This window comes from Orcinus orca, chromosome 1, assembly GCF_937001465.1.
Source record: "Orcinus orca chromosome 1, mOrcOrc1.1, whole genome shotgun sequence".
NCBI classification, from domain to species: domain Eukaryota; kingdom Metazoa; phylum Chordata; class Mammalia; order Artiodactyla; family Delphinidae; genus Orcinus; species Orcinus orca.
The window spans coordinates 116,572,824-116,582,562 of NC_064559.1; the positions used below are offsets into that span (position 1 = coordinate 116,572,824).

At 51.6% G+C, this 9,739-nt stretch overlaps 1 protein-coding gene across 5 annotated transcripts; it reads right to left on the reverse strand.

The window, feature by feature from the left end:
• Nucleotides 1-825: 825 nt before the first annotated feature.
• On the reverse strand, nucleotides 826-7,670 carry GPR61 (G protein-coupled receptor 61). Of its 5 annotated transcripts, none has more exons than XR_004485137.2 (4): nucleotides 7,562-7,670; nucleotides 4,655-4,772; nucleotides 2,022-4,192; nucleotides 826-1,350 (listed from the first exon to the last, which is right to left on the reverse strand). XR_004485137.2 is itself a non-coding variant. In XM_049707032.1 (3 exons), the coding sequence occupies exon 3, from the start codon at nucleotides 3,627-3,629 to the stop codon at nucleotides 2,274-2,276; it is 1,356 nt and encodes a 451-aa protein (XP_049562989.1). In that variant the 5' UTR covers nucleotides 3,630-4,192; nucleotides 4,698-4,772; nucleotides 7,562-7,670; the 3' UTR covers nucleotides 826-2,273. The 5 variants fall into 5 exon arrangements, 3 of the variants coding, with proteins under 3 accessions (XP_049562989.1, XP_033290589.1, XP_004263189.1); XR_004485135.2 differs by having other exon boundaries at nucleotides 1,846-4,192; XM_049707032.1 differs by having other exon boundaries at nucleotides 826-4,192; nucleotides 4,698-4,772.
• Nucleotides 7,671-9,739: the final 2,069 nt, after the last annotated feature.

Genomic DNA, 9,739 nt, shown 5'->3' on the forward strand with positions numbered 1-9,739 from the left:
AGTGAGATCACAGTGTCAGGAAACTTCAGCCTGAATTTGCCATATTCTTGTACTTAAGATTTTCTCCTTTGATGTATGTGAAGGAAGAGTTGGAGGGCAAAGTCAAACAAAAGGCAAAATAAGTTAACAAAATGGCTGCCAGGCAGTGTTTAGTGTCCCCCCCTCCCTCCCCACCTGCACTCATCTTTCCTAGCTCCACTGGACTCACACTGCCACCTGCTGGCAATGTTTAGGGTCGGCTAGCTCATCAGTGGTGTTCGGAAGAAGTTTTCACCCTATCTAGGAATGAGATTCCTCCCTTATGAATTTATCTTTAGAAGGAGGAGAGAGAGGAGGAGAACATGCATTTCAATCGCAAAAGACTCTCCTCGATGTATATATCATCTAAGGGATTTCCTCAATGTAATAAGCACTGGACTAGAGTAAGTCTAGTGGTAGGAAGACAGAAACCTGGAAAATTTCCTAGATCTGAGGAGGAGAAGCTGCCCAGTTTCATGTAATAAATTATTTTCTTCAACTAGAGTTTCATCTACAGCCCCCAGACTTTTCAATCTGCAGGAAGCCTCCATATAGGCATCTTGCTGCAATAGGCTGAACTCTCAGAAGTTAGAACCATGAACATATTCCTCAATATATTTCTCTTAACACATTCCATGGTGCTTTACCATATGTAAATGCTCTGTCAAAATACAGGGTACCTGATCAAATTAGGCTGTGAACTCCTTGAAGGCAGTGACTCCAAATCCTCTGTGTGAGTCCCAGAGAATAGGGTATTCAACTATCATGCACTGAGTTGAACTGAAGGAGTCAATGTTGATATCAGCATAACTTTTTATAATAAAAATTATTTATTAACTGTTCAGAGGGGAAACTGTCCCACTCCCACCAAGCCATCTTCCTCTTTGATGCTCAGTCAAGCCAGGAATTTGTTCAAATACAGATCACACCACCATGTGGTCCTGCCTCAACTCTCTAATGTGACCTGATTGAATTGAGGGAAGTGGACGGACGGGTAGTCCTAGATGGGTGTCCTGTCCAGTTTGCGATTATTCCCCCTCCCTTGAATATACCACCACCAAGACCACCCAACACAGTTCCTACAGTCTCAATCAGTGAACAGCTGAGCCCAACTACCGTGCCCCCTCTCCAACCCAGGGCTGCAGATAGGAGAGAGATTTAAGTCTTTGTCACTGAAGCTAATTTTGAGAGCGATGAATGGGAGTAGGGAGGCATTTAATGAACCATGGAAACCCCACCTTTCCCATTCCCAACCTTAGTCTCTTGTACCCGATTGTCCAGAGGGCTGGCGATGGGTCACTGCCATGAGGAGAGAGATCAGGGAGGCCAGCTCTGGAAAAAAAAGATTTACAGTATTATTGGTCTGGGTTACTACAGGCCTCTCTGTATCCAACCACCTTAGCGATTCAAATGCTAACCCCCACCTTCAGCCATCCAACCCCCAATCTTTCCACTTCTTCATCCTAAAAGACAAAGAGAAAAACCATCCTGCTTTATTCTTGCCTCTTTTAAGATCAAGCCCCAAACTTGATCTCCCATGTCCAAAAGAGAAACTGAAAAATACAACAGAACGGCTGTTCCTGGAGGGTGGGAGAGAGAGAGCTGCAGTCAGCTGTCCTCTATTCTACTCTGTGTTCCCTGATTGCTATTTCCCCTTGCTTGGCCAAACTCAAGAAAGGAATATACCCAGCTGGTCCTCTCGCTTTAAGGAAACCTCAGGTTTAAAACTAGAAAAAAAAATCTATTAACTCAAAGGAAACACTTGGCTGTAATTTAGTTGTTTTTAAACCTAGCAAGGAAATGAGAAGACATGGGTCATTTTCTTACCTTGCTTGAGTGCAATTTCTTCCCTGGACAATTACACTGAAAAATGAAAGGTCCTAAAGGGTCCCCAGAATAACTCCAAGCCTGGTCTGCTGCCCTATATCTTCCAACTCCTACCCTTATAGTTTCCCTGCTTCCTGAGTCATGGAAAGTTCATTGGTTGAGAGGCATCATCTCACCTTCTTGACCCTTTATTCTCGTCACCATCTCACCAGGTTCCCTCCCCCAGTTGTCAAGGCTCACAGCCATGTCCAAGGCTTTTGCCGCATATCCATCCAGTTGGCTCTGTTCCTGACCCAGAAAACACTAAGCGAAAGCTGTGTGCAGAGACCCCCAGCCCCAGCTAGCTGGGAAAAGGTGATCCCACAAGGAGTTCCTTGCGGTCCTAACCGGCCCCCAGCCCCATCTCCCTCCAAGTGTCCAGCAGCCCATCAGGACTCCAGTCGTGGTGAGGGGGCAGGACGGAGGTAGCTGTCCGACACGATGATGTCGCTGGTGAGTTGTTGCTCCAGGAACTCAGAGGTCTCCTCAGCTATCTGGCCGGGGATTCGAAAGTCAACAGCAGGCGGCTCCTGCTTGGGGCTGGGTACAGGTCGGGAAACCCAGGACTCCGTGGGACAGCCAGTGCCCTGAAGAAACTGCAGGAAGTTCTCCTCAATGGAGCCCTCCCGGCTAGGCAGCCTCAGCTCCTCCTCCGGCGCCTGCTTGAAGAAGCAGACAAACTGCTTGCTCAGCTCCCCCCGGATCTGCCGATTGAGACATCCATAGAAGAAAGGGTTGGAAGTGAAGCAGAAGTAGCCAATCCAGGTCACCACATTCTCGACCTGCCCGGTCAAAATGGGCTGAGCACTCAGGGCGACGTAGAGGTGAAAAGAAAAGTAGGGCAACCAACAGAGCAGGAACTGTCCCCCTACAGCCAGGAGGACCACTGCTGCCTTCCCTCCCCCAAACGTCCGGTGCGGGGTGGTCTGGGGGGCCCCCGAGCTGGTGACCATGGTGGAGCGGCTGCTGAGAGACTCGGAGCGTTGCCGGGGGTTCTCCATCCACGTGGGCAGCGGTCCGTGCTGCATGGCAGCCACTCGGGCTACTCGGAACATGCTGCAGTAGACCACTAGGATGAGGAGCAGGGGCAACAAGAAGTAAAGGACAGCAAAGACCACCACAAAAAGCTGGCAGTAGGCACTGTGGCTCCATTGGAGTGAGCAGCCTGGGGGAACACGGGGAGCTCCCTCCTCCAGGGAGACCCTTCCCAACACCGGCACAGAAGCCATGGCCAAGGCCTTTACCCACACACCCACCAGAACAGAGGCCACCAGCCCCAGCGTCATGCGCACCTCGTAGCGCATGGGGTGGACCACATAATAGTAGCGCTCCACGTTGATGGCCGACACCGAGAGAATGGCCAGGCTAACAAAGCATACGCTCAGGAACAAGTAGAGGCGGCAGGCAACCTCCCCAAAGAGGTCACGGTCAAAGAGGGCGGAGCTGGAGAGCATGGCCAGGGGCATGAGGGTCAGGGCAGCCAGCAGGTCCACCAGGCAGAGGTGGAAGACAAAGACAAACTTTCGAAGGGCGGGTGTCTTGGCGATAACAGCCATCACAGCAGCATTGCCAGCCACAGCGGTCAAGTCCAGCAGGAGCATGAAGAAGAGGGCCACAGATTCTGAAGCCACGTCCCGCAGCCCTACCTCCGGGACCCCACTGGCAGTAGAGGGACCTGGGGTTTGAGGGACCCTCCCCAGAGTGGAAGAGTTCCCTGATGACGGGGGGATGGGGGAGGACTCCATGGGGCCGAAAGAGGACACCCAGGGCACCTCCTGTCACAGGCCCATCCCCCATCCTAGTCCAGTGACCCTGGGATGGCGAGCCCAGGCCCAGGCTTCCCAATTTTGTGTGTGCGGGTTGGGGTGGGGAGAGAGCGCCTCCTGCTGGAGCCTCTCGGGCAGGCTCTTGTTGCCAGCCCTCAAGGCCGGGGACTGAGGGCTCAGGAGGCAGCTCCGGGTCCACCTTGGTGACTGCAAGAAAGCAGGAGCGTGAGAGATGCAGGAGCCTCACCCACTCAACACTCCGTCTTCTGAGTGGTCTCCTGCTGCTTTCCTCTCTTCTCCACACCCTTCTCCCCTTTCAAGAACTGTTATCCAGGGACTCTAAATCCTCTGTCTCCCTTTCCCAGGGTCCTGCTGAGCTCTGGGATAGTGCCCAGTTTTAAGGTTGCTTATGTAAATTTCCTGATTTCTTGTCTCCTCAGAATGGCAGCAGCTGTCGAGGAGAAGGAGCACGAGATCAGGTTTCTAGTCCTAGGTCTGGGAGCTACTAACTCTTCTGAACTTCAGTTTCCTCATAAAGGCATCTGTAAAATGAAGGGAATAATACCTACTTCACAACTGTTTGGAAGATGCTGCAGGATTTATTAATAAAAATGCTAATAATAAGTAGTAACATGTCTATGGTGCTTTCCACATACCAGGCCCTGTTCTAAGCACTCTACGTATATTAACTCTTTTTTCTTTTTTTTGGTGGTACACGGGCCTCTCACTATTATGGCCTCTCCCGTTGCGGAGCACAGGCTCCGGACACGCAGGCTCAGAGGCCATGGCTCACGGGCCTAGCCACTCCGCGGCATGTGGGATCTTCCTGGACCAGGGCACGAACCCGTGTCCTCTGCATCGGCAGGCGGACTCTCAACCACTGCGCCACAGGGAAGCCCCTATTAACTCATTTTAATCCTTATGCAACCCTATGAGGTAGATGTTATTCTTATCCCCATTTTGCAATCGATAAAACTGGGGCTTGCAAAGATAAAGTAACTTACCAAAGGTCACACAGTTAGTAAGTAGCAAGGTCCAGGTACGCACCCAGGAGGCCTGGCTCCCGAGCCAGTACTCCAGCCCACTGTGCCATACTGTGTTTGATGGTGCCCTCCACAGTGGCTGCAACATAACAGACATTCAGTAAATAGTTGTTGAATTTGAACCGTCTCTAAAAATGTCTCTCACCACTAGACAGAGATTACCTGAAAGGGGAAGGACTGTGCATTGGTGTGCTTGGACATCACCATCCCCAAGACAAAGAGCTGCCACTTTGGGAGTGTTGAGAAGGACCAGTGAAAACAAAACATCCCAGGTAGAGGGAAACTGGGAGCTCAGCTCATCCGGACTCCACTGCTCCCAAAGCCAGAAGGGCGTAATTCATAGGAAAGCTGCCCTTCTCCACCCACTCATTAACTTCCCAAGGTCACTGTTCCCCCACAGGTGGGAGAGGAGCTGCTCCTAACCTCCCACTTCCCAGGGCCCTGGATCTTGGGTCATTGGAGCAGATCATCACAGGACCCCTGGCCAAAACCCTCCTATTCCTGGACTGTTACCACAGTCCCAGAACAAGGAGGGAGGAGTAGGCATCTGTGTAAGAGGTATGGAGGGGTGGAGGTGGGTGAACATAAAGCAGAGAGGAAAACTGGAAGAAACTGGCAAGGGGCGGAGTCTTGAGTGTTCAGTGTCTCTCATTTCTCCTGCTCAAAGCTGTTTTACGTGTCTCATTATCCATGCTGAGTTTGCACAGAATTGAAATAAGTTGCTCAATGTACAGTTGACCCTTGAACAACATGAGTTTGAATTGTAGGAGTCCATTTACATGCAGATTTTTTTCAGTAGTAAATACTGCAGTACTACAGGAGCCCATCAGCAGTAGGTTGAATCTGCAGATGTGGAACTGCAGATTCAGAAGAATTGCAAGACGGAAGGCCAACTATAGATTATACCTGGATTTTCCACTGCTCAACGGGTCAGCGCCACTAACCCCCACATTGTTCAAGGGTCAGATATAATTTTAATTTTTTTTTTGATTTCCATATGCCATTCTTGAAGTCCAGATTCCCTCAACATAATGTACTAATGTATCAAAATTAGAGGCAAACTGTGGACATGCCAAGTCCGATGGGCTTTCTGCAGACAAGCGAGAAGTTTCCTGGGTCAGTTTCCTAATCTGTAAAATGGGAGGTTTGAACTGGACAACCTCTAAGGTTCCCATATATGACAACATGTGATGGCTCAGTGAGTTCCCGGGCTATGGAGGGCCTGGTGGCTGCTCAGTTAAAAACGCATCATTTCTCTGACTGCAGTAAAGGGGCCCACTTGGGGCAGATGGGTCCTCTTGCCCCTCCATTACTACAGCCTTACAATCACCTTGGCTTTTGGCATTACCACCAACCTTGCACTAATTTAACTTCCAGCATGCCATGCATACGATAGGTGCTCAGTACAATTTTGTGACCTGAATCAAACTCAAATTGATCAGTTGAATCTCTGCCCCCTAGGACATACTCCAAGAACACTCAGTCCATCAGTTGTGTGCCAGCCAGGGGCCTGTCTTCTGGAACGAGTAACTTGGGCTCCTGGACTTGAAGCAGCCCTAACTTTGAACAACTACCTAGAGACGTGCCTCTCCCCGGGGATAAGAGACAGCACATGTCACATAGCCACTGGGTCTGCAGAGAAGGTGAAGACAGGGCCCAGAAATGCAGACCCTTCTCATAAGACAATCTGCCAGAAAAAAATGTGGAACGAAACACCAGGGGAGGCAACATTGCCCCTTACTCTCTATGCCATGACTCCCGCATTCCTTCTACCTGGGAGTGGGGCCCAGAAGACATGACTCTGAGGCCCTGGAAGCTAAAGGAGTCAAGGCCCACCATGTCTGCATGGACATCAAGTGTCTGCCAGCAGGGCTTACCCAGGGTCCCAGACTGCAGGAAGCAGACATGGTTTCCACGTGGAGATGGAGGGGTGCTGTGCAGCCATGATGGAGCCCTAGGCAAGAAGGCATTGGACATTTCTCCTTTTCACCCCCTCAGCCTTGCCAGCATCTCTGCACTGACCCCTAAATTCCAGTATTCCCATTTACCTCCTAACAGAAGAGCCAATATACCTGCTCCCCAGCACTTCCTCACTGATGGACCAGGGTAAAGCCTGAGAGGGCTGTGGGTAACGGTTTCACAGGGGAAGCCCAGGGAGCCTCACTCCATTCCTAGCTCATATCATCATGCCTTCTCGGACACTCTTGTCCTCCCTCTGCTCCCTTCCAGCAACGCTTCCCTCACCTCTAGGACTTCTCAGTACCTGGAAGGCTTTGCCACCCGAGGATCTGGGGTCTGGGCCTCTAGCAGGGGTATGGTCAAGTTACAAACAGCCGTGTCTCAGGATGCAAGATGTACATAAGTGCCCAGCCCAAGGCCACAGAGGTGTTGGGATTCACATACACCTGTTTCTTAGATGCAGAGCCTCCATCCCAAGGACCCGAGACTGGCCTCCCTTCAGAGAAGAGCGTGCCCCTCCTAAGCCAGGAGAGATTTTCAGGGGGCTACAGCACCTCTCCCTAGGAGAGTTGCCGACGCCCAGGACACAGAGTTGCCCGTCAGCCTGGATGCCAAAGGATTCATTCCTAGGATGAAGGGGACCCATTTCTATGACATAGAGCAAGATAGATGAGGAACCCTGTCTGCCTGCAGGATGTGGGTACTCCTGCTGGCAGCAGATCAATCCCCATCTCTAGGCTTCAGAGATACCCACACCCCAATATTGCCTTCGGGATACCTGGGGGCCCATCCCCTGACAAAACTGCCCACTGTAAGGTAGGATGGGCTGTACCCTTCTGTACAGTACCTCAGCATTCACCACCAGGCCTGGGTCTGGCCCCCATTCCTGGCCTAGTCGGCAACTCCTACCTTTGCTGAGCAGCTCCCGGCTCCCATGTGATAGCTCCTCTCAGCTGATGCTTCTCCAAGGCTGCTGAAGCCTGAACCACTGCAGTGATCAGTGAGAGGCAGCCGGCAGAGCAGGATGCGCTGAGAGCTTCTGGGTCCTAATGGCCTCCTGCTTCCCACCCAGCCCCTTGGAGCCACTTCTGCAACCAGGAGCCAGGCACCAGTGCCCCCAGGCAAGGCGCCCAGAAGTGGGCCCAGCCCCTCCCCGTCCTCTCAGGCTTCTGGAGTGGTAACTCAAAAACCTGTTGGGGTCAGGTGATGGCAGGTGGGGGAGACCCTCCTGGCCAGCCTGATGACATAAAAAGAGCACTCAGAGTCAGAAAACCCAGGTTTAAGGCCTGGCTCTGGCAGTTACTAACTGTGTGACCTTGGGCCAGTCACTTGCCATTTCTGATCTTAGTTTCTTATCTGTTCAAAAAGAATATAGGACAGATGATCCCTAAAGGTTCCTGACAGCCCTGACATTGCATGGTTCTGTGACATCAGAACCAAGGTGCTTTTGTAGCAGGCCAGTCAGTACAGGTACAGGGCACTGGGGTCAGGTCTGGCAGGGGCCATGGCTCGAGGGCGTGGCCCAAGGTTTGGCTCCTTCGGAAGCTGCCGCATGTATAGCGAGGACAGGTTCAGGAGTGGCTGTCGGGTTTGAAGAGGAGCTAAGGGCCTTGTCCTAACCCTGCACTTGCCCCTCAAAAAGTGCCTTCCTATTGTCTTCTTAGATTGTATGTTTCTGTGGTGTGGGGCTGAGAGAGCTGGTGGAGATGGGGGAACCTCATAAGCCACCTTGTGGTACCAGCACTGCACTGCTCCCTGAAGGCAGAGTGGGAGGCAGGTACTCAGGAAGGCTCTGATTGGTCTGGATCTGTGGGATCTGCGGGATCTGCGGAACTGAGCAGAGCTGGGGAACATTATCGGCAGAAGGTCCAAGGCCAGGTGATGAGTCTTTGGAGGTGAAATGAAGGGGCATAGCTTCCCACCAACTATGAAGAAAACAGCTCCGGGCTTCCCTGGTGGCGCAGTGGTTGAGAGTCCGCCTGCCGATTCAGGGGACACGGGTTCGTGCCCCGGTCCGGGAGGATCCCACATGCCGTGGAGCAGCTGGGCCCGTGAGCCATGGCCTCTGAGCCTGCGCGTCCGGAGCCTGTGCTCCGCAACGGGAGAGGCCACAACGGTGAGAGGCCCGTGTATCGCAAAAAAAAAAATCTTAAAGAAAACAGCTCCCCCAGGATTAGGACTGACACCCAAGGATAGGATCCTAACATTGTAGAGCTGTAAGACATCCTACAGGCCAAGGCACCCACATTTGTGAGGCCCAGAGAGGTCAAGAGATTGCCCAAAGCCACGCATGGCAGAGCCATGAGCCTAGACAAGGAATTCAGGCATAATATCTACTCCAGAGCCCTCTTCCCTGAGACTCACCTATACGGGAACTCCCTCTGTCTCTAAAAGGGAAGAAAGGGAATTCTGGAATTGTTTACCAGACCCAACCCAAAGAGCCATAAGAACAATGAATCACCCAGGAAACTCAGAGGGGGCAAGGTGGCTGCCCAGGTCAACAACAAAGAGGCCACTGACCAGCCCAGACCCGACCCTGTGATCTCCAATATCCCAGCCACCCTTTCTTGAGCTCTTACGAGTGCCAGCCCCTTTACATACGAGACCTTCAATCCAGTTCTATGAGGCAGCCATTACTCACCTTATTTTACAGATGAGGAAATGGGTACCCCGGGTGAAGTGACTTTGCCCAGGTCACATAGCTAGTAAATACCAGAGCCAATATTTGAACCCAGGTTTGTTTGAAGCCAAAGCGTTTACTCCTTTCCCCCTGCCCCCATGACTTCCCTGGAGGCCTGACATGAGACTCTGGGCTGAGGCCCTAAAGCCAATTCCATAGAAATGGCCACTACCTTCTAGGAAACAGCCTAAAACAAAATTAGATATACCTGAATACAGGGAAATCTAATTAAAATGTCAAATGAGAACCTGAAGACAGCAAAGTGATTTTTATCAAACCTTGTGCTATCATGTCGGCAAGATCATCTTGGCATCAGTCAAACCCTCTGTGATCAGGTGAAGTCTAAAGTCCCTGATCAGCACCCACGTCATTCCTGCAGAAGCCCAGCTCAGACTGACATGGCCCCC